Below are 24,319 nucleotides of genomic sequence, written 5' to 3' on the forward strand. Positions count from 1 at the left end.
CCACTGAATGCCCACAATGTCTAGCATGTCCACTATGGCGGGGCTTGAACTCCAACCTGTTCCAACCCTGAGCAAACTCTGCTGTTTCTGTTCAGGTCGCTACCTTCTGTGCTAAGCCTCCCAGAGTCTCACTCGGTACACATACAGCCCACAGCCCAGCCTTCTTTGACCAAAGACTCAGAGAAATTCCTCTGTAGAGACTTCTGCCTCCTTCCATCTCCCATTGTGCTACTCCCCCCACTCTGAACCCTGACCTGCAAACTCCTGCTGCTTCAGCAGCCTCAGACACGGATTTCTGCCTCTTCAGCGCAGGAAGATGACTCCTTTGCCTGGGATCCACCTCTCTGCACTACAGCTGGGAGATTGTAGGCAGGCAGAAAGCCAGGACAAACACGGAGCTCATCTTGTCCATTTCCCTTTTCTCAAGGATTGGAGTCTATGTTGCCTATTTTCCAATGCTTGGAAACAATGGCTTCTGATTTTTTTTTTTTTTTTTTTTTAGCTATTTAGAATTAGAGGGTTAGCTTGTCATTATTTGAAGTCCTACTTTCTTTTTTTTTTAAAAAAATATATTTTATTAATTTTTTACAGAGAGGGAGAGAGATAGAGAGTTAGAAACATCGATGAGAGAGAAACCGATCAGCTGCCTCCTGCACACCTCCCACACCTCCCACTGGGGATGTGCCCGCAACCAAGGTACATGCCCTTGACCGGAATCGAACCTGGGACCTCTCAGTCCGCAGGCCGACGCTCTATCCACTGAGCCAGACCGGTTTCAGCTGAAGTCCTACTTTCCCTGTCATTTTGTAAACATCTTTTTAGAGGTATAACTGACCTATAACACATTGTACGTATTTGAAGCGTACACTTGATGAGTTTTGATTTATGCACATACCCATGGAACCATCATGGCAATGAAGAAATGAAGGCGATAAACATATTTATCATTCCCAATGAAAGCTCTTATTCTTTAAAATTGAAGACATCTCCGCTGTAAACCATCTGAACCTCGGGCCTTCTAAAATGATTGATGCTGCCAGGCAGTGTGACTCAGCGGTTGAACGTTGACCTGTAGACCAGGAGGTCACAGTTCGGTTCGATTCCCAGTCAGGTCATATGCCCAGGTTTCGGGCTTGATCTCAAGTAGGCAGCATGAGGAGGCAGCCGATCAGTGATTCTCTCTCATCATTGATGTTTCTATCTCTCTCCCCCTCTCCCTTTCTCTCTGAAATAAAAAAAAAAATATATTAAAAACAAACGAACAATAAAAAAATAATAATAACCCCGCATCCAAGGCCTGTGCCCTGACCAGGAATCGAACCCTCCACTTTTCGGCTCTTAGGCCAACCAACAGTAATTTCTTCTTCACAATTACTGTTTATTATTATTATTATTATTATTATTATTATTATTTCTATCCTTTACCCTTTAATCAGGCATGCTAGGCTATTTTTCCGTTCTATTTTATTGCTCCGTTCAAATTCCTTCACCTACTTTTGACAAATTGTTTATTTTTTTATTTTAGATTTTATTTTATTTTTTTACTTTCTTCATTATTTTGACTTACTTGTATTTATTTTGGTTTTCTTGCACAAATTTAAAAATTTTAATAGTTAATTAATCCATCTTTTTATCATCTTTTAAAAAAAATAAAAATATTTAAGACTACACGATTTCCTCTGAGTAGTTTTAGCAATATTCCTATGGTTTTGGTATGCAGTGTTTTACTCATAAGATTATAGATGATTTGAAATTTTACTTTTTGTTTTATTTAGGAGATTGTTTCTTAATTTCCAAGTGGTTACATTTTCTCATATCTTTGCTGCTGATATTTAATTTCATTGGATTATGTTTAGAAAATGCAGCCTGTGTAATCTCTACTATGTGGAGTATTTGGAAGATTTAAAAACATATTCTTGAACTTTTTTAGTACCAGTCAGTGGTTTTTAGTATACTCACAAGGCTGTGCAGCTACCACCACAAATCAATTTTATAACACTTTTCTTTTTTTTTTTTAATATATTTTATTGATTTTTCACAGAGAGGAAGGGAGAGAGATAGAGAGATAGAAACATCGATGGGAGAGAAACATCGATCAGCCGCCCCCTGCACATCCCCCACTGGGGATGTGCCCGCAACCCAGGTACATGCCCTTGACCGGAATCGAACCTGGGACCCCTCAGTCCGCAGGCCGACGCTCTATCCACTGAGCCAAACCGGTTTCGGCAATATAACACTTTTCTTACCTCAAACAGAAACCATACCTTTTGGCAATCATTCCCCCTGCCCGCCAAGTCCTAGGCAGTCACTAATCTACTTTCTGCCTCTATAAATTTGCCTAATCTGGACATTTCATATAAATGCAATCATAGAATATGTGGTCCTTGGTGACTGGGTTCTTTCACTCAAGATGTTTTTAGGATTCATGCATATTGCAGCATGTATCAGTACATTCCTTTTTATTGCTGAGTAATATTCCATTTTATGGATATAGCACATTTTATTTATCCATTCATTAGTTGATGGGTATTTGGTTATTTCCAGTTCTTTTACTTATTATGAATAATGCTGTTTTCTTTTGTTTTCATTTATCTAGCATATCTTTGAACATTTATCAATCTGTTTCATTCTTTTATTTTTAACTTTTCTTTGTCACATTATCAGGATGTTGGGTTTTTTTTCATATTTAAGATACAGCTGGATTTTTAAATAATCTAATTTGACAATTTCTGTTTCTTAGAGTGGAATTTAGCATTTATTGTATAACAACAGATATATTGGATATTATTCCTTTCAACCTATTTTACTTATTTCCTCTTTCTCCTTTTCCCTACTTTTGCTGCCTTAATCACATTTCCTTATTCCCCTGTTATTTCAGAACCTCTACTGTGCTTTTCAATTCTACCATGGTTACCTTCCTTCCCCTTGCTAACATCATAATCAAAGGCATATTTTTTTATTAACATAACACAATTAAATGATGACTAAGCCTTTAGAGCACATTTATTTCTCCAGTCTCCCCAACTCTCAATGCCTCCATTTTACTGGACTAGACTGACATTTCTAGTCCAGGGTTTTAATTTGACTTCTTTTCGGCTTATTTCTTCTGTTTTGAGCGTACTTAGAACAAACAATACAAGTTCTTGGACATTTTTACAACTTTTTTCAGAAGAAGGCTAATGAAGGAAAGGGAATTATCTTTCAGTAAAGTACCATTTTGCCTTTTAACCACAAAATGACTGGCCATGTTCACCGTACTCACAATCTCAGTGAGCAGGATGTGTATTGATAATCAAGAACAATGTTCTGTTTTGGGATGTTCTTAGCATACACACTCTCACTCCACTTCACTGTCACCTGTGGAGACCACAGGTGTGTCCTGGCCTTCCTTCTGCTCTGCGTTTGCTCACCTGCCTGAACTGGTCTCTCTCTCCCGTCTCCATCTTCCCAGGCCCATCTCTTTCCGAAACAGATGTGAGAGCTTCTTCCTTTGAACTCTACCTTGTTTATCTCTCTCCTGACACCTCATTGGGCTTTGTATGACTGAGGTTTGGGTATTTGCATATCTTCACCCCTCTCCTCTCTTCTTGGGGTGGGGCAGGTATCTTGTCTTTGTAGTATTCCCAGTGCCTATCACAGTCCCTGACACACAATGCATACAGAGATGAAAGGACTAGAAGTACTATATGGGTCAAGGAATTACCCATTTGAATGAAAAAGAAAAAAAAAAATCAGACTTTGACTTAGTGCAGACTTTTGTGCACTTTTAGTTTTTGCATCGATGAGATGAAGTTTTTATAGAGAAGGACTGCCTTCATTTGTACCCCATATGCACATTCTTGAGCATTTCCTTTCTAAAAGCAAAGCATTTACCACTCCCCAATGATATTAATAACTTCCCTTCATCTAGGGCTTCCCAGTCTTTACTGCTATAGTATCCAGGGAATTTTGACCTGTTTAGAAGCTAAACTTAAAACAGTGATAACATGGAGTTTTTCCTGTATCATTACCCCTTTACTTTTCATGCTATCAACCAGACCCTGGTGTTTTAGCTCTCCATTTCTATGGTGTCTGAAACAAGGTATAAATGCTCATCTAGGGGGGAAAAAATTTAAAACCTCTTCTGCTTCTATACATTTTCCCCCCTGTTTTCTTGTTTTTATTTCCATTTGTTTAATAAACACGTTTCAAGAGTTTGCTGTAGCTGCACTTTTGCTGGTGCTGGAAATATATCCTGCTCCTCCCTCGTGGGCTCGGGGGTTAGTGATGAGTCAGACAAGTCAAGAAGCAGAGTGACTGCACTCTGGTTGGGCCGAGGTGAGTGGGGAAGCCAGAGGCGGGCCCCTACTCAGCCAAAGAATGCTTCTCAGAGATTACACAGATCAGAAAACTATGACGATGAGGAAGACTTAGGCCAGATCTGGGTGGTGGAGAGAAAGGGTGGGACAATAGTATACTGAGTAGAAAAAACAAGTTCCAGAGAACCCTCACACATCTGGAGAAGTGTAATTACTTCAGGGTGGTTGGAGTGTCCCGGCAAGCCATGAAGCTTTTCTGTCTTCCCTCCATTTTATTTTTTTTTATTTTTTTTTTTAAATATATTTTATTGATTTTTTACAGAGAGGAAGGGAGAGGGATAGAGAGTTAGAAATATCGATGAGAGAGAAACATCGACCAGCTGCCTCCTGCACACTCCCCACTGGGGATGTGCCCGCAACCAAAGTACATGCCCTTGACCGGAATCGAACCTGGGACCTTTCAGTCTGCAAGCCGACGCTCTATCCACTGAGCCAAACCGGTTTCGGCTTCCCTCCATTTTATTTTTAATTATTTTTTGTTTTGTTTTGTTAGAAACACAGTGCCAAGGCATGAGTGGTTTCGCCATCATGCAAAACAGGCCCTCTGTTGTGGTTGGTACCAAGCAGACCTGGGCTACCCAAGGCTCTTAGGAGCCTACAGCTTGAAGGTCTGGCCTTGGCCTCCTAACCTAGGAATTTCTTACGTTCAAGGACAGTGGCTGATTCACTCTCTGCTCTGTCCCCTGCCCTGGTACAGTGCCAGGCAGCAGTTGGAGCTCAGTTAAGTATTTGTTGGATGGATAAGATGGCCACCCAGGACCCTGGAGGAGATGAGTTTTACCCTCTGGCACGTTCTTGACAGCGTGGGGCTTCCAAGGTGGGTCCCGGGATGTCTGTGAGCGATGAAGTAGTTAACTTAGCGGCAGGTCTCCTATGACAGATTTGCTAAGGAGAACCTACTCACAGAGCTGTGATGCCCTTGATCTTGTCAGCCGATTAATTCCTTAAGTACTCCAAGTTAGGGAAGGTCTGCTGATTTGATTTTATCTGACTTTTAAGGCTGATCTTTGATCAGATCCCATTCCAGCTGGACTTCCTCTCCTCTTCTCCCCTCCTCCATTACTGATCGTGCGGGGATCTAATTACCTCATCACCCCTTAATTTATTTATGAAAGGGCTGAGGTTAAAGAAAAGAAGAACAAAACTCCTGGACCCTTTTGGGGACCTTGTGTAAAAGCGTTCCTCTCTCGATTCCCTCCTTTATGCCCAATAAAACCTCCTTTTCTGTCTCTGGCAAGTTGGAAATGTTCTTACTTACAAATTTAAATAAATAAACTTCCCTCACCGGGGCTGAGTGGAGGCCAGCCATGTGGGTTAAGCCTGGCCTGCCACTCCCAATGGATCAATCAATCTATCAACAAGAATTCATTGATCCCACAGGAAGCAGATTTCAAAACCAGCACACAGCTCCTGGACGTCTTGGCTTCCTCTTCATGAGACGCTTGGGAAAGAGGAGTGTTTTGAAATTTTTAACTTTATTATTACACAAATGTCACATGGACACAGTCAGCTTGTACACAATTCCAACGACATAATGTGTGGAATGACAAGTGAACGGCTTCCCTTTCCTTGCATCCCATCCCAGTGTACGAAGTTGAGAGTGTGTCCTTTTATTCAGGCCTTTAAACAATGCACTTTCCTACATGAACACGTATATCAATATCTAATTAAAATAAACATAAATGGGATCATAACATAGGTGTTTTTTAAAAAATATATCCTGAAGATCTATTGAGTCAGACAACACGAATGTACGCTTTAATGGCTGAAATAGTATTTCACAGCATAGAAGGACCATTATATATTTATCGGTTTTCCTATCGATGGGCGTTAACATATAGCTTCAAAATTTTCAGTACCGGTTCTCTGGGCATTATCCATTTAATCTTGTATTTATTGTGGGCTCACCATGTGCCATGCATTCTACCCGGGGTTTGGGGGGCGGGGGGGTAAACAAAACAGATACCTAAATATAGTTGTGAGTGATGAAAAAGGAGCATTTTCTTTTTTGCCAAGAGGGAGGGACAGGTTGAAGATCGGCCTCTACATCAACCTAGGGGTCCGGTAAGTCCGCCCGGGCGTCCCCCCAGCACAAAAAGGGGCTCCGGGACCCGTAAGGCGCTGGCGAGTAAGAGGGGTGGAAGGCTGCAGCGCACGCTTCTCCGCCGCCCAGGGTCTGTGGGCTGCGGGCCCTGGGCCGCGGCGGGGAGCAGCCCCCACACACCCCGCGCCGGGCCTGGGCGGGGCGGGGCGGGGCGGGGCGGGGCCGAGCGGCGCGCGACCCTCCGCGCGCTCCGGGAGGCACGGGCTGGGGCGGCCGCTCTGGCCCCCGCTCCCGCGGGCTCTATGACACCGCGCTGGCTGGCGGGACGGGGCGGGGTTGGCTGAGGGGGAGGAGCCGACGAGACGCGGCGGATCTCGCGGGGCACCTCGCGAGGGGCTCTCTCGCGAGAACTGGAGAAAGTCCCGCGCGTGCGCACCGTCGTGCCTGGCAGCTGTGGCAGGTCCGCCGGCGGGCGTGTGAACCAAGATAGTCAAGTGTGGAGGTGGCTGCAGCCCCCCGCGACCCGCCGCGATGAGCAGTACCTTAGCCAAGATTGCGGAGATCGAGGCCGAGGTAATGGGCGCCACGCGCGCTTCGCTGTCCGCCCGAGCGTGCCGGCTTCGCCGGTGTCGCTCCTGCCTACCTCCCCTCAGCCGCGTCAGAACCGGGCCGGCGTCCTCCGACTTCCCTCAGCCCGGACCGGTGTCTCCCGACGCCCCTATGCCCGGGCCCGCGTCCCCCGGATCCCCTCAGTCTGGTCCCGCGCCCTCGACGCCCCTGTGCCCCGGTCCGGGTTCTCCGACTCCCTTCAGTCCGGGCCCGCGTTCCCCGAACCCTTCCTCACGGGCCCGCGTTCCACACCACTGCGTTTTGGTTGGTGCTCCTGGTGCTGTTTGTTTTTCTCAATCTCTAATTGTGTGTGTGTGCGTGCACGTACGTGCGTGTGCACCGAGGTCTGCTTCCTTACTCCAGCCCTGACTGCTCACGTACTTTGTGTGTGTGGTGTGTGCGTGTGCGTACATGTGTGCGTACGTGCGTGTGCACCGAATCCTGTTTTCTTACTCCAGCCCCGATTCTCCTTGTTCTGTTCGTTTCTCTCCATCTCTAAGAGTGTGTGTACACGTGTGTGTGCGTACGTGCGTGTGCACCGAATCCTGTTTTCTTACTCCAGCCCCGATTCTCCTTGTTCTGTTTCAATCTCGAAGAGTGTGCGTGTACACGTGTGTGTGCGTACGTGCGTGTGCACCGAATCCTGTTTTCTTACTCCCGCCCCGATTCTCCTTGTTCTGTTTCAATCTCGAAGAGTGTGCGTGTACACGTGTGTGTGTACACGTGTGTGTGTACACGTGCGTGTGCGTACGTGCGTGTGCCCCGAGGTCTGCGTCCTTACTCCAGCCCTGACTCTCCTTGCTCAGTTTGTTTCTCTCAGTCTCTGATTGTGTGTGTGTACGTACCTGTCCTGCTGCCTCACTCCCGCCCTGGCTGCTCCCGCACTTCCGGTATCTTTCCTGATCACCTCTCGACCCCCCACCCCCCCAGCCTCTGCTTTGATGGCTCGGTTCCCCGGGAGTAGGACCTGGGAGTGGATCGACACCTGTGGAGGCGGTCGATTCCACCCGGATGGTCGTGTGATTCTGTCGCTCTGGAAACTGGGGAGCGGGGTGGCCCGGTGTTGTACGGGGCGCAGCGGGTACAAGCAGCGGGAAGGGGACCGGCGGATGGGTTTTAGTTTCACCTGTGGACGCTGCTGGTAACGGCAGGTCACTTCTCTAGACACCCCGTTTGCTTGCTCTGTAATGAGGGGAATGGGCCGGGTGCTGGAGAGAATGGGTTTTTACTCTTTTTAACATCTGACTAAAATGGGTACCGGGTGTACTCACCTGAGAGGGACCGAGGAAGAAAACGTCATCCTCTCGGACAGCGGTTCTCAGCCTTCTGGCCCTTTAAATACAGCTCCTCATGTTGTGACCCCACCATAAGATTATTTTCCTTGCTACTTCATCACGGTCATGTTGCTACTGTGATGAACCGTCATGTCAATATCTGATATGCAGGATGGTCTTAGGCGACCCCTGTGAAAGGGTCGTTCGGCCGCCAAAGGGGTCGCGACCCACAGGTGGAGAACCGCTGCTCTCCGAGGTGGGGGAGCATTTATTCTGGGTCTTGGAGCCTGTGGGACTGCTTCTGACTCGGGCTGTGATTCTTCCCCTGCAGATGGCTCGGACTCAGAAGAACAAGGCCACGGCGCACCACCTGGGGCTGCTGAAGGCTCGCCTGGCCAAGCTGCGCAGGGAGCTCATTACCCCGAAGGGCGGCGGCGGCGGCGGGCCAGGAGAAGGTTAGTGTTGTCCTTAAACCTTGTTTTCCTCTGGCGTAATTTTAATCCAAATAATACAGGCACATGGCCCAAAAGTAATTTTTAAATTTCTGTCAGAGAAGATTTATGCTTTCTAAGCCTAAAGTCTTGATGTGTTTATTCTGCTGATTTCAAAGGCAAGTGGATATTATCTAAATAAATTAGGGTTTTATTGATGTGTATTTTATACCGATAGATTTACATCGGCTTACAGAAATACATACACAGACAGTCAAGATAAAAATTAAGGAAATGGATGCCAAGGGACACGAAGGTAGGAAGAATAAGCGTAGGCCGGAGACATCGAGAGAGAGAGGTTAGGAACAAAAAGGAGTGTCAGTATTCTGTACACTTTCTAGAGAAGGGCCACAAATGTGGCTTTGAACCTGTTTGCAGCCACTGTAAAAAGAAAACCTAAAAAGTCCATTAAACATTGCAAATTGCTGTAGGGAGATTTTGTATGCTTAAGTTCTACTCTAGAGGTAAACTGTACCAAATTGCAGAAATAGGTCCTCGTCAGATAGGTAACCAGAATGTGAAAAGAATTACATGAGTCTCAACACTCAGGGATAACTCTTCCTCTTTTTGTTGTTGGTTGATGTTTTAGGTTTTGATGTGGCCAAGACAGGTGATGCTCGAATTGGGTTTGTGGGTTTTCCATCTGTGGGGAAGTCGACACTGCTCAGTAACCTGGCAGGGGTGTATTCTGAGGTGGCAGCCTATGAGTTCACCACTCTGACCACTGTGCCTGGTGTCATCAGATACAAAGGTGCCAAGATCCAGGTGAGTCAGTCCTGCAGGACAAGGAAGGGGGGGACCCATCCTTTCATTCATTTAAAAAGCACTTATTGGGAGCTCTCCCTATGCCAGACTTGGTCTTTGCTTCCTGATCATTGTCTAGCAGGGAGATAGAGCAGTAAGGCCAATCAATACACATTGGGATAGACCTGTGAAAACACAGAGAAAGGAGGGACTACTTTTCATCTGAGGATTGGGTGTGGGGGAGGTCTGGTAAGACCAAAACAAATCAAAACAAAACAAAAAAGACTTCATGTAGAAAGTGACATTGGAGGAGTGGAAGGGAGGAGGAAAGGCACACAGAGAGAAACATCAATGTGAGAGAGACACATTGACTGGTTGCCTCCCACATGCGCCCTGGCATCCACTGGAATGGAACCCATGTCCCTTCAGTCCGCAGCCGGATGCTGTACCCCCTGAGCCAAACCTGCTAGGGCTGGAGGTGGGTCTTGAAGTTCAAAAGGCATTTAACCAGCCAGTAAAGGTAAAGGGCTACTTCAGGGAGCCATAATGGTGAACAGCCTACTGTGGTGTGAGCTTAGGTGTGGGACAGGGAGTGTTAGTAACTGAATCTGGAAAGGTAGGTTGGAGTGGAATTATGAAGGACCTTGTGTACCTACTAAGGAAGTTGAATTTTATCTTGTACCTAATTTAGGAGCTATTAGAAACTTTTAATAAATAGTATGATCAGCCTTAGCCGGTTTGGCTCAGTGGATAGAGCGTCGGCCCTTGGACTGAAGGTCCTGGGTTTGATTCCAGTCAAGGGCATGTACCTCGGTTGCAGGCTTAATCCCTGGCTCTACTCTGGGCGTGGGCAGAAAGCAACCAATTGATGTTTCTCTCTCACATGGATGTTTTTCTCTCTCGGTCTCCCCTTCCCCTCTCTCTAAAAAAAAGTGTGATATTGAAAGATATTAATAGAGACAAATGCATTTGGCTCCAAAAATGTGGGTTATAATTTTACTTGAGTTATTAGGATTGTGACTTTGAGTAAATCACCACTTTTATGAAACTCAGCTAATATCCTTATTTTATAGGGTTGTTAGGCATTTTAAACTAGATTAAAGTATGTAAAAAGCCTGTAGCTGACATTTAGAAGATGCTTAGTTAAAATAATATTCATATACTCATAAGGAACATTTGATTTATATCTCCTAAATTTTGTATACTTGAGAAATAAATCATTCTATGTGATCTGCTCAGATTTATAATAAGTTTTTCCATTTCTCCCCCCTACCCCTCCACCCTCAATCTTGCAGCTCCTGGATCTCCCGGGTATCATTGAGGGTGCCAAGGACGGGAAAGGTAGAGGCCGTCAAGTCATTGCAGGTGAGTGGTCCAGGGCCACCATCCTGGAATATCATTCCTTTACCAGATGTTCTTTAGCTGGGGACTGTGGACTTGGAGACGATGCTATAGTGAAGGGCATAGTTTTACCCGATTCTTACCAGAATAGAATGTCCGAACTTGAAGGGACCTCAGATCCCCATTTGAGGAGGAACACTAAGGACAGGAGAGGTAAAGGGCTTTGGTCCAGTGTTGCAGTGTTCATGGAAGATTTGGAATTAGAACTGAGGTTTCCTTATTCCCACCCATGCTTTTTCTTCTTTTCTTTTTATTTGAAGTAAAATCTTATGAAAGGCTAATCATAAATTGCAACAATCTGCTACTCCCTCTCTCTCCTCAACTTCACTGTCACTCCCCTTTGACAACTATACTGTCAACTCTTCATCTGTTTCTTGTACTTACCTTCATACTTTTTTAAAGTGTCTGCACACTATCACCTCATTTAAAAAAAAATTATTGATTTCAGAGAGGAAGGGAGAGGGAAAGAGAGAGAGAGAAACATCAATGATGAGAGAGAACTATTGATTGGCTGCCTCCTGCATGCCCCACACTGGGGATCGAGCCTGCAACCTGGCCATGTGCCTGACCACAAATTCAACTGTGACCTCCCGGTTCATAGGCCGACTATTTACAAAAACATTTTTGTCTGTTAAGTGCAGGAACTCTCCCCCACCCCTACTCCCACCCTCACCCCTATACTTTTGAGTATTTGTATTAGTTAAATCTTTAATGAACTTTGCCTGGGTATAACTTTTATTTTTTAATTCTTCAGTGGCTCGAACGTGTAACCTGATCCTGATTGTTCTGGATGTCCTAAAACCGTTGGGACATAAGAAGATCATTGAAAATGAATTGGAAGGCTTTGGCCTTCGCTTGAACAGCAAACCTCCCAACATTGGCTTTAAGAAGAAGGATAAAGGCGGCATTAATCTCACAGCCACTGTAAGGGGATGAGGTGGTACGGGGCAGGCTGCTAAAGACACTGGGGTGGAATGGATTGAGCTAAGGGACAGTGTCATTTGGAAATTACTGGACTTCTAGCACTGATTGAAGTCACATAATTACCTTGTAATGATTGACAAGAATCAAGAGTAGGATAAGAGTCAGACTCTCATTTCCTCTTTTGGGTTAACTGTTTGAGGTGGTATGGGGGTATAGACCAATTTTATGTTTGCAGGAGGTAGATCGTTGCCACTGCCATGTTTTTATTCATTCAACACAGATTAATAGAGTGCTTACCATGGGCTAAGTATTGCTTTACGCTCTGGGGAGTGGATGGAAAAGGGAGCAAAATAGACAAAAATTCTTGCTCTTACATTATATGAGCCTACTCATGTGATTTTAACTTAATTACCTCTTTAAGACCCTATCTCCAAAAAGTTATATTCTGAGATACTAGAACTTCAACATGAATTTGGGTGGGGGCTATGGGGACACAATTCAGGCCATAACACCTTCCCTAGAGTTTGGAAAGATTTTTAGTTTTTTGTATTTCCTACTATAAGTTCGTTACTCTCATCCAGGATAGCAGTCTTTAGAAATGAGTTTGCTGCACCTTAGCTAAGGTTACCCAGATTCATCAATGGATACTCTTGGGAGTTTTTGTTTTTGCTCTCTGACCAGTCATTGTCTTCTATGTCTATTCAGTGCCCTCAGAGTGAGCTGGATGCTGAAACTGTGAAGAGCATTCTGGCTGAATACAAAATTCACAATGCCGATGTGACTCTGCGTAGCGATGCCACAGCGGATGACCTCATTGATGTGGTGGAAGGAAACAGGTATGGACCGACTGCAGTCTGGTGCCCGAGTTTGAATTTGAAGCCTCTTAATGGAAACAACATTGGATCCTGAATGTGGCAGACCTTGATTCTAACTGTAGTTGTGCTAGTATCTCAAATATTAGTGGGCCTTGGTTTCTGTGGCTATAAAGGGTTGATCTTGCTTTCTAACTTCCTTGTTTGCTTTGAAATTTCATTATGATGGTCTGATTCCCCATTTCAGTTACTTGCTGTGAACTAGGCTGTCCCCTAAGCTCTGTGTCATATGATGGTTGAAGAGACTACGTTCTCAGTCTTCGCTCCTAGAATTAACCCATGTGAGAAATCCTAGAGGCTATCCTGCAGAACTCAGAGTAGGCTGGGCTGTGTCTGTTCTCCCTAACCTAAGGGTGCATTAGCTAAAACCCTAATCCATGAAACATTACTACTATTAATATTTGAAATTAAATAATAATTGAAACCACTGTTAAAATTATTCCTGGCATTTGGATATAATATTTTCTAGTTGCCTTCCTGTTCATTTGTTCCAATTGGTTGGATGAATTTATTTGATCCTCATTTGAAAATAAAGCCAGTGCTTTGATTTAGGCATTTAGTGAGATAAGTGAAGCCTGAGAATTTGGCCTGCCTATTTAATACTAACCTTAGCTGCCACATTGATTGGACATTGGGATTGTGACATTGCCAGATTTTTGTTTAAAGTGCTTTTTTAAAAAATATATTTTTATTGATTTTAGAGAGGAAGGAAGAGGGGGAAAGAGATAGAAACATCAATGATGAGAGAGAATCATGGGTTGGCTGCCTCCTTCACGCTTCCCACAAGGGATCAAGCTCACACCTGGGCATGTGCCCTGACCGGGACTCGAACTGTGACCTCCTGGTTCATAGGTTGATGCTCAACCACTGAGCCATGCCAGCTGGGCAAGTTTTTTTTATTCTTTAAAAATTATCATGAAATATGTTATTAGAAATACATTTACATTCTTACATTTCTGAAAACAACTTTGTAGGAAATCAACTCTGAGACCTGTCCTGGGGCACATATGTAGAAAGTGAAAGAGCTATGAGTAGATTCAGTCTGTATGACTCTAAAGCTTGTGTTCTTTTCTCTGTAGCATGTTCTCTCAGTTAGCTGCATGGCTGGAACTAGAGCCTGGGTTTTGTTACCTGTAGTTCACTTTCTGGATGTTCTACTTTATTTTGGTGGGAAGTTCAATTTTGTGGGATAGAGGGGGTGGGGGTTGATCTGCATCATATGATCCCTTTGGAGAGTCTCTGATTTAGGATTCTGGATGAGGGGGTACTGATAATCAAACTGACAGTCTTGTCAGCAGCTCCAGACTAATGTCCTGTTTTTCTTTTTTAGAGTTTATATCCCCTGTATCTATGTGTTAAATAAGATTGATCAGATCTCCATTGAGGAATTGGATATCATCTATAAGGTACCTCACTGTGTACCCATCTCTGCTCATCACCGCTGGAATTTTGATGACCTGTTGGAAAAGATCTGGGACTATCTGAAACTTGTGAGGATGTAAGTCTTAGTGGATAGGGTAATATTGCTGTGGGAATTAAACCAGACTGGATTACAATGATGTCCTGTGGAGCTCGTTAACATAAAGTCTTTGGAGACACAAATTAATTCCTATCATCTGCTAGGCCATATTGAGGGCACTTTTTTCTCAAGTTGGGGGTTATGTGCACCTGTTCTGAGAGGTGATGGAGGGCTGATTGGCGTTCAGCACATGAAGCATTCCAAGAAGTAGACAACCTCTGCTTCTTCTCTTTCTAGTTACACCAAACCCAAAGGCCAGTTGCCAGATTACACATCCCCAGTGGTGCTGCCTTACTCCAGGACCACAGTGGAGGATTTCTGCATGAAGATTCACAAAAATCTTATTAAGGAATTTAAATAGTAAGTATCATGGGCACGTAGGTGGTGCCTTCTTTTCCCAGTAAGCTACTGATTTCACTAACTGGAAATTCTTAGCATGGCATTAATAGCAATATGGCCACCATTTTCTGTCCTTTCGTACATAGTTCTTAGCTTCTGTGAGGCAGGTCTCTGTCTTGTTTACCAGTTCCCATCAGTAGTACTACATATTTTTAGTACTTGAGATCCATGGATAAAAATTACCTTCATTTACCATATATATTTCTTTTTTTTTAAATATATTTTATTGATTTTTTGCAGAGAGGAAGGGAGAGAGATAGAGAGTTAGAAACATTGATGAGAGAGAAACATCAATCAGCTGCCTCCTGCACATCTCCTACTGGGGATTGTGCCTGCAACCCAGGTACATGCCCTTGACCGGAATCGAACCTGGGACCTTTCAGTCCGCAGGCCGATGCTCTATCCACTGAGCCAAACCGGTTTCGGCTATATATTTCTTTTTAACTTATTGATTTGAGAGAGAGAAACATTGATTTGTTTTCCTACTTATTTGTGCATTCATTGGTTGATTTTTGTATGTGTCCTGACCGGGCACTGAACCCACAGCGTTGGCATATTGGGACGATGCTGTAACCAACTGAGCTACCTGGTCAGGACCCAGTTATGGTTTCTTGATAGGGAGAATTTTCCTGGCATGGCTGAGGAAGGGAGGTCCTATATTTTTTATCAGATACCCACTGATAGTTTTAGTAGAACCAATAAAAACTGGTATTCTTTAACAGTCGATAACTGACACTGTACTTCTGAGAATTAATTTCCAATCTGATTTCAGGGTATTTCTCTATAATAAACCCATGCTTTCTTAATTTTAAGCTCATCTTGTCACACTTCTCATTTGTGTTTTTTCTCTTTGACTTTCTTAAATTGGCTTTGGAACATGAGGAATTACACAACTTCCAAGTCTATGCTACTTTGTATGTGAAGGTTCCAGTGTGCCACACTGCTGGGGAAGCTAAAGCCTCTGAATGAATTTTGAGTGTGATTTTTGACTAGGCAGAAGGATCCTTGACTGTTGCAGGACTGTAGCTCTTAAGAGCCTGAATGCTAAACCTGAGCAGAAAGGTGGCTGCCAGGTAGTCAAGCTAGGTCAGTGATGGTGAACCTATGACACTCATGTCAGAGGTGACACACGAACTCATTTTTTTGGTTGATTTTTCTTTGTTAAGTGGCATTTAACTATATAAAATAAATATCAAAAATATAAGTCTTTGTTTGACTACGGTTGCAAATATCAAAAAATGTCTGTATGTGACACCACCAGAGTTAAGTTAGGGTTTTTCAAAATGCTGACACGTCGAGCTCAAAAGGTTCGCCATCACTGAGCTAGGTGATTGTTCATACTGACTGTTCTTTTTCCCTTCCATATAGTGCTCTGGTCTGGGGTCTCTCTGTGAAACACAATCCTCAAAAAGTGGGTAAAGACCATACGTTGGAGGACGAGGATGTCATTCAGATTGTGAAGAAGTGAAGCCTTCCCCTTTGCCTATCTGCTGGGCCAACCACTGCAGCTTTCCCCATGACCAAGCCCCCCACCTCAAGCCCCTTTTGGCTTTGGCAACCACTGGATCAGGATTCAGGGGAGGGAGATGGAGGTACCCAAACTGGAACACTTGTCTTAACTTGGTGTCACCTTGTGTGTTGAACTGCATAAAGGACCTGACGGCCAGCTGGCTATGTGCAGGTCATGTGTCATTGTCAGAATTTGTTTTGCGATGGACTAAATGTGGACGGGTATGCACAGCGAGGCAGCTGGATAAGGGGTTACTTGGGAACTTGGTCTTGAGTGTGAACTGGATAAAAATGTGACTCCAACTTTTTTTTTAATTCTCACCCAAGGATATTTTCTCCATTGATCTTTAGAGAGTGGAAGAGAGCGGGGAGGGATGGAAGGAGGGAGTGAGAGTGAGAGAAACATTGATGTGAGAGAGAGAGACATCAACTGGTTGCCTCCTGCATGAGCCCTGACTGGGACCAGGGATTGAACCTACAATTGAGGTATGTACCCTTGACTGGAAATTGAATCATGACTTTTTGGTTGACAGGGCCAATGCTCTAACTGCTGAACAAACCAGTCAGAGCTGAATGCAACATTTTTTTTTTTTAATCTTCACCCGAGGATATTTTTCCATTGATTTTTAGAGAGAGGGAAAGAGAGATATTGACGTGAGAGAAACACATCAATTGGTTGCCTCCTGCACACCCCACACCAGGGATTGAGCCCGCAACCCTGGCATGTGTCCTGACTGGAAATTGAACCATTACTGCCTGGTTCATAGGTTGATGCTCAACCACTGCGCCACACCAGCTGGGCTGCAACATCTTAATTTGATGTTTAATCATGGGAAATCCTTCCAACTGGCTGTGGCCTTTAGTCCTTTCAAGTGGTCTTCATAGGATGCCGAAAGACTTGATTTAAGTTAACTGCTTATTCTTTGCAAGGCTAGCCCATTTGGGAGACGATGTGTGGTCACTGAGTAAAATACTCTGACCAGGCACATTGGAGTTTGAATTGCAGGTTAACTTCTAATTAGCTGTGGAACCTTGCACAAATTACTTAATCTCCGTAAGCCTTAGTTTCCTCATATAACATGGAGATAGTAATAGCACTTACTAAAGTGGAGATGGTTAGTATTAAGGGATGTGGTGCTTGTAAAATGCTTAGCACAGTGTGTGCCGAATGTTGGCTCTTGTCACTGGTTCCTGTGCTTTTCCTGGGCTCCCTGCCTGCCCTAGTCAGAGCACAGCCCTCTGTCAGTGTTGGGCTGAATGTTCAGCTGAACCATGCTGCCAGGTTGGCCACTAAATGTCCCCTTTTCTGTAGCCCAGCCTTTCTGCTTGAACCCCCATGGCAGTCCTGGCCTCAACCACATAACCTGGTTGAAGGCATGGAGGCAGAACATTGCAAGTGAGGCAACCGGTGTGATCAGAGCAGCCTTGTGTGTATACATAACGTGTTACGTAAGGCGGTGGGAGACTGCATTAAGAGGGGTGTGGTCAGGACTACTTGAGAGTCTATTAAGGGTATAATCAGAGGTTTGGGGTTGGGAATAAGGGATTTTGAAGGGATTGCTTGGATAATGGGAAATTGGCAAAAATCTTTGTGTGGACTGGCTAGTGAGGATGTGGACATGGGAGGTGGGCATATAGGTACAGAGGAGAAATTTAAACTTGGTGACTGACTTGCTCTTTAGAGGAAGAGAAGTCAAAGATGATTTCATTTTGGGTTAAAGGGATGACAATAGCCCGAGAAAATCAGGAAGGGAAAACAGTTGCAGGAAGACAGATTATAGACCAAGTGAGCTAGAACTAGCAGTTTGTGAGGGACGAAGATGTGGGCTTATACACATACTCAGGCTTTTCTAGTACTTGTTTCTTTTGTTTTCTTGGTGACAGTTGTTTCCCTCTGAGTCTTTCTGGAGTTTGTGTTAGCACTGTCTTTCGACTCAGAAGATAAGCCCCTCAGGCCTGGTATCCAGTCACTTTGTAGGATATAAGCCTTGATGTCACTGGTCCAATTAAAAAAAATATATATATTTTTTATTTCAGAGTGGAAGGGAGAGGGGGAGAGAGAGAAACATCAATGATGAGAGAATCACTGGTCTGCTGTCTCCTGCACGCCCCCTACTGGCGATTGAGCCTGTAACCAAAGTACTTGCCCTTGACTGGAATCATCCGACGCTCTATCCAGAGACAAACCAGCTAGGGCAGTGCCATGGGTTTTAAAGAAAAACTTAAAACCAGATTAATTTCCCACGAGGAACCTATTGACCCTGATAGGTCAGCTGGTTGGAAACAAGGAGGAAGGGATTCAGGAAGAAATAAACACAGTAATGCCAATTCACTTCATTCACAGCATATGCAACTTTAATCAACCCAAAGAGAAAGTCCCAAATGTACAAGTGAAAGAAATACAAACTAGACACAGGTTTAACTAATATCAGCTACTTTTTTTTTATGTACAGCTGTATAAGTTCAAAAAAGCTATCCTATATGTATATACAAAAATTATTTATACACAGGTCTGTACATAAGGGTCTATACATTTATTTCCTCAGAACCCTTAGGTGCCACCTCTTGGTGAAGACACCAGCACTTCATTCACATATCTTACAAAAAAAAGAAAGACTATTTCCGGCATTGACAGGACTGTGCATCCTGTATTCAGACCATGGAGGCTTCCATCATGCAGACCACACCAGATGCCTAGGCCTCCTAAACAGCTTTGCACAGAGTGCTCCAAAGTAAAAGCCTGTAAACCAAGCAGAGTCCACCATAGGTCCAGGGTTAGGTGAGCCTGCCTGCCTTGCTCACTGTCGATATTCTAATTCATCCACACTGATGACTTTGGCAGGCATGGAGGGCAGGGGCTGCTGTAGCACATCAGAGCCAAACCATTTGGCAAGGCCCACCGGGGAGCTGCTCCTCTGGCTGGGGCGGTGCTCCAGTGGGGAGTGCATGTGGGGCAGGCCTGACCGGCTGGGCACATTCTGTGGGGTCGCCTGAACACTGACAGCTGCTGCCTGGGAACCAGAGCCTGGAGGATGAAGAACTGTGGGAATAAGAAGGAAGAGTTATGCCCTAGCCGGCTTGGCTCAGTGGATAGAGCATCAGCCTGCGGACTGAAGGGTCCCAGGTTCGATTCCTGGGTTGTGGGCGCGATCCTTAGTAGGGGGCATGCAGGAGACAGCTGATCAATGACTCTCATCGATGTTTCTGTCCTTCTCCCTTCCTCTCTGAAATCAATAAAAACATTTTAAAAAAAGGAAGAGGTAGAACAGGAGGGGGAAAGTACTGTATCAGGTCCTGCCTCACTCAACTCTATCCATAAAACTCCAAACAGAATTCTTTACCTGATGATTTATTCTAGGAAATTCCTTTGCAAAATGCCAGAAAATAGACCTTGGAAAGCTGAGCTATTCAGAAGACACCCTAGTAGATGACATGACTACTATGTCCCACAGCAAGCAGCCACATCACGGAAGCACTAACATTAGCTGGCGAGAGGGCATCTATTCTGGGCAGTCCCTATGTGGAACCTCTGTCGGAAGGATTTTCAGCTCCCAAGAGGCAAAGGACAAAAAAGCGCCCGAGCACAATTGGCTCTCTGTTTTACAGGAACAGGAATTCCAAATCCCGTAGAGGTTGGTTTACATCATCTTCGTCTTGGTTATACCCTTATCCCAGTCTTGCAGGATAAGTTAAAGAATGAATTGTCTATGTCAATTCATCCCCCTCACTGGGAACTGGTCCAAGACTTTAAGCTTATTTAGCCACGCCCAGCTCACCTGGCCCATTCCTGAACCTACCTGAACGCTGTAGCTGCTGTTGCATCATTGCCAGATGCAGAGGTGTCCCAGGACGAGGGTTTAGGAGAGGGTGATTAGCAGCAGGTAAAGGGTAAAAGGGTTGACCCAGGATTGGGCTAGATATTCCCTGTAAATGAGTCAGATCCATCCCAGGAGGAAGCACACCTGTTAGAAGAAATTGGTGAGAATCTTAATCTACCTGGAAATTTTCAAGCTTCACTGTACAGTGTTACTGATCTGAAAGTTTACTGAGAGTGAAAAATGCTTAAGCTAGGTTCCTAATCTTTTAATAGAGTAAGGAGTGGACTGGATTGGACCCACTATCCACCAGTTAGATGGAAAAATCTAGTAACATCTTTCTAGGGATGAAAACCTCCCACAGCACAGCACCATGGCAGGGCAGAAACTCACCAGCTTGTAGCAAACTTGGAAGATGCTGTGGATGTATTCCCTGGGCCAGCATCCTTTGGACCAACCCTGGGTGAAGCTGGTGAGCAGGCCGAACAATTGGGACATGGGGGACAAGGGGAACTTGGTGGACAGGACGGAGAAAAGGTGTTCCTGGAACTGGGGGTGCCAAGGTGGGTGTTTTTCTCCCAGTTGCTTTAGGTCGATAATCTTGTTCTTTGGTGTAACGGCTGGTCTGGGACAGTGGGGTGGAACATGAAGACCGCTGCAATGTTGACAGTTTGGGATTTGTGGTAGGAGAATAGTCTCGATCAGCATTGGGCACAGAGTTGGATGACAAGAGATTCTCTGTAGGGATCCAGACAGAATATTTTTAGTGTTGGCAAATTCCCAAACACTTGGTCCTCCCAATGATCCAGTAAATCTTTTTTTTTTTTGGGGGGGGGGGTGTGTTAAATCTCATTTCTTAGAAAGCTCACAATCCTTATTTGGCTCCCCTCAACAAATTTAGAGGATTGCATAATTAGGAAACATCAATTTGCCTTATGAACAGGCCCAGTCAAGGCCATAGGGGTAGTCAGGGACAGAGCTGGGAGCAGACCCCAAGTTCTCCAGTCTTCAGCACTTTGTTGGAACAGAGTTTATCTTTGCTACACTTTAAAAACCCAAAGGCTCTAAAGTTAAAAAAACAATGTAACTCTTAAGCCCCTGTTTTTATTCTTAAAATCCTCTCAACCCAGGAATAGCTACTGGGCAAGTGAGCCTGGCACAGCATGTCTGGTGATGTAATTCAGCTGGGCACCTTGCTCTGCCCATATGGCTATGGTCTGGATCTGTGTGAGAGCTCGTCCTATCCTAGTCAGATGCTTGGGATTAACATGCTTTTTCAAAGCCTAAGGTAAAAATCAAAATTATGCAAGTCCATCATAACAGAAAGTTCAAATAGCAATTAGAACCTGGTGAAGGAATCTTAACTGCCTTTTTAAGTAAGACCAACAGGATTTCCTCCCCCCCACCCCAAACTTCCTCACAGGCAAAAAGCTCTTACACCAATACCCAGGCCTGTAAACCCACCATCGGAATGTTTCACCACGTCTTGAACAATCTCAACTGTGCAATTCCTAAAAGAAGCCTGTCAGCATTTTCTACGTACTTCTAAAAGGCTCGGTACACTTCCTATATGCTTCATCCGTTGCAGAGTTTGTTGGACATGGTCTCTATAGACTGGAGAGAACCTTTCAGAAGTAAAACTGGTTGAACTATATCAATTTGCCAAGTAGATGTACTAATAATTCTATTTTGAACCTAAATAAGAATCCAAACCTAAAGCTCATCCCTTCCTGTCCAATACTAGTACTCTTAGATTGGTCAGAGTTTTCAAGCGGCTAAGTCACTATGAGCTGGTCCAACCTTCTCAATGTCAAACACAGAAATGTGGTCTACAGCAGTCAGGGATCTTGTCTAGCGCTTTTATTTTATTTTATTTTATTTTTTACAGAGAGGAAGGGAGAGGGATAGAGAGTTAGAAACGTCAATGAGAGAGAAACATTGATCAGCTGCTTCCTGCACTCTACTAGGTATGTGCCCGCAACCAATGCCCTTGACTGGAATCGAACCTGGGACCCTTGAGTCTGCAGGCCGAGGCTCTATCCACTGAGCCAAACCGGTCAGGGCACTGTCTAGCGCTTTGCAGAGAATCAGGCCATGCTGGTCAGCACTCAAATCCATGCTCCCTCTCTCACATACTATCTGGGCAATACACCCTCAACAGCTCTGCAGTACCTTCACCGGACTTCTGAGTGTCCTCTTTACTGTCACCAAGAACTGCTTTTCCAGATGTTGGCTCCTCCTTGCTTTTCTCTTTGCTCTCGTACATCTTACGAATCACTGAGGTAGGGGTGAAGGAAGGAGAAAGCTGCAGAGAACAATTAGTGTTAGCACTGCTCTAAATACCTTTGCTACTCAAGCCGAGATTAACTGGACAAACTAAGCAAGTTGAGGAGTCCCTTTATTGGCGACATGTGAAAGCCAACGTTCTGGTCTCTAGCTACTAGAGGTAAAGAAACAGGATGGGGCAAATGGATGGTGGCCCAGTGCATCATCCCTTACAACTCACTTTCATCAAAACCTAGACTTCCTTGTACATAAAGGTTTAACTTGATGATGGTGACCTCCAATGCAGCTAGCTACTTCCCCAGCCAGGGCATTAGCTTGGAAGTGGGAGAACATGGCCAGAAATATGCCCTGGAGCAATAACACTTCCAGCCAGGAAAGGACATTTCAGAGACAACCTCAGAGCCTAAATTTCTCTATACATCAAGTTCTCACTTAACAGTATTATTTACTTTTTCTCACTTAACATTATTGACAGGCTTCTGTGACTCTGAGCTAAATGACATATAATGAAACCAATTTTACTATAGGCTAGTTGATAAAAACAAGAGTTATATGTACAGCATCTCATCAACATTATAACCAAATGACCTTGAACAAAACATAATTTAAGGACTTGTTATATTACTAGAAAATTCAAAATTATCTTCCTATTCTCCTCAGCTACTAGAACTTGCCATTTGGGGTCATTTGTTCCTATCTCTTCACTGCATATTTCTACTTTGATGACTATCATGCAGGCAACTTTTCTTATTAACCAACCCAAATCCGTGATGGCAGGAGACAGGGAATGAATTATGAACAGAAAACATCCTTCTGGACCCTGCCTTCAAGGTGCTTAGTACAAAGACCTACTTGGGATCCTGAACACAGAGTGATAGTTTTGCCCACATCTGTCAGATTTAACTAGGTGATAAAATTTGTGGGGAAGGAAACTTAAAAGAAAATGCTGGCACATGAGTCAGCTGTGAAACTAAACTTGTCTCCACAAAAAGCAAACCCCTTGGCCCCAGTCTTAATTCGTATCAGAGATCTGGATCTGAATTTGTGAACTCACCACTGCACTCCCCATGACCTGACCCTGGTCACCATCCCATCCACCTCACCCCCTGCCTTTCACACTGTCCTCCCACTCCAATCGTTCACTTGTTTGAACATACTACATATCATCTGTATGCTCCAGCCATACTTGTCTATTTGCTGAAACACACTTTCCCCAATGTAAGGGCTTTAACTAAAACCCCAACAGATTGAAAGGGGAAAACCCAATAGACAGACAGGTCTGAAAGAGTGAAATCAATGATTCCTGTGGAAGGCACTCAAGGACATTTGGGTTACAGTGATACAACACAGGCACAACCAAACAGGGAGAAACCTAGAACCCTAGAGGTCATTCACAAAGGCAAAGGTCACTGACCATGCTTGTGATGGAGGCGGCAGGGGAAGAGGAATTCCCTCTGTGCACGGGTGCTGGTGACTTGGTCACTCGCTGTTGCCTGTGAACAAACCAAGTATCAGTGTAAGCCCCGAGCTGCTTCAACTCTGAGTTCTAAAACCACACCATCCATACTGAAGATCAGCCTAGGACTTCAACATTTCCCTTATCCAATTCAACTTCCCAAGCATTTGCTAAGTCTAAATATGCAAAACCACATGCTAAGTTCTGAGGGAAGACAAAGCTCACTGAAACATGGTCCTGGGCCTTGCAAGAACTCCCATCTGGTGGGGAGATGCTCACTAACCTAGGACACACCAAGCATTCAGGTATTAGGTACCAACAAGGTGTCATGGCAAAATGAGGGGTAGAAGGAATGATAGGATACAGCTACTGCAGGGACTGGACAAGCTTCCTGGTAAGGAGCTGCATTAACTTGGGTGTGACCAATGAGAAGCTACAAGATGAGAACAAGGATTTAGGTAGAAGGAACAGGTACAGGGACTTGGTAAGGACTTGGGAATGTAGGGTTATCCACAGCTCATGTATAGTTTATTTTCAGACTACGAGTGAGGTAGGCTAGCGAGAAGTTTCATCTTGTGGTCCAGGCTGTGCTCTAGAGGGGCGGGAGCAACACTGACT

At 44.5% G+C, this 24,319-nt stretch overlaps 2 protein-coding genes and 1 long non-coding RNA gene across 9 annotated transcripts in view; 1 reads left to right on the forward strand and 2 right to left on the reverse strand.

Moving 5' to 3' along the window:
* Positions 1-716: 716 nt before the first annotated feature.
* LOC132221934 (uncharacterized) lies at positions 717-6,693 on the reverse strand. The gene is made up of 3 exons (XR_009450109.1): positions 4,797-6,693; positions 2,236-4,549; positions 717-1,998 (listed from the first exon to the last, which is right to left on the reverse strand). It is a non-coding gene; the product is annotated as an uncharacterized LOC132221934 (long non-coding RNA).
* A 121-nt stretch (positions 6,694-6,814) lies between these two features.
* DRG1 (developmentally regulated GTP binding protein 1) lies at positions 6,815-16,315 on the forward strand. Its single transcript, XM_059676589.1, has 9 exons — positions 6,815-6,975; positions 8,617-8,740; positions 9,366-9,541; positions 10,816-10,885; positions 11,676-11,845; positions 12,551-12,681; positions 14,048-14,215; positions 14,474-14,596; positions 16,004-16,315. The coding sequence occupies exons 1-9, from the start codon at positions 6,934-6,936 to the stop codon at positions 16,101-16,103; spliced, it is 1,104 nt and encodes a 367-aa protein (XP_059532572.1). The 5' UTR covers positions 6,815-6,933; the 3' UTR covers positions 16,104-16,315.
* Positions 16,316-18,477: 2,162 nt separating this feature from the next.
* The window catches only part of EIF4ENIF1 (eukaryotic translation initiation factor 4E nuclear import factor 1), a 33,640-nt gene continuing 27,798 nt past the window's right edge, over positions 18,478-24,319 (reverse strand). For 6 of the 7 annotated variants that reach the window (XM_059676576.1, XM_059676577.1, XM_059676578.1 and 3 more), the window contains 5 exons: positions 23,660-23,738; positions 22,132-22,264; positions 20,353-20,697; positions 19,942-20,106; positions 18,478-19,184 (listed from right to left, as the gene is read on the reverse strand). In XM_059676576.1, coding sequence (XP_059532559.1) covers positions 18,943-19,184; positions 19,942-20,106; positions 20,353-20,697; positions 22,132-22,264; positions 23,660-23,738 — 964 coding nt within the window. In that variant the 3' untranslated portion in view covers positions 18,478-18,942. Of the gene's footprint in view, positions 19,185-19,214; positions 19,369-19,941; positions 20,107-20,352; positions 20,698-22,131; positions 22,265-23,659; positions 23,739-24,319 lie in introns of those variants that run through there. The other variant, XM_059676580.1, reaches the window with a different exon arrangement.

This window comes from Myotis daubentonii, chromosome 19 (assembly GCF_963259705.1).
Source record: "Myotis daubentonii chromosome 19, mMyoDau2.1, whole genome shotgun sequence".
NCBI classification, from domain to species: Eukaryota; Metazoa; Chordata; class Mammalia; order Chiroptera; family Vespertilionidae; genus Myotis; species Myotis daubentonii.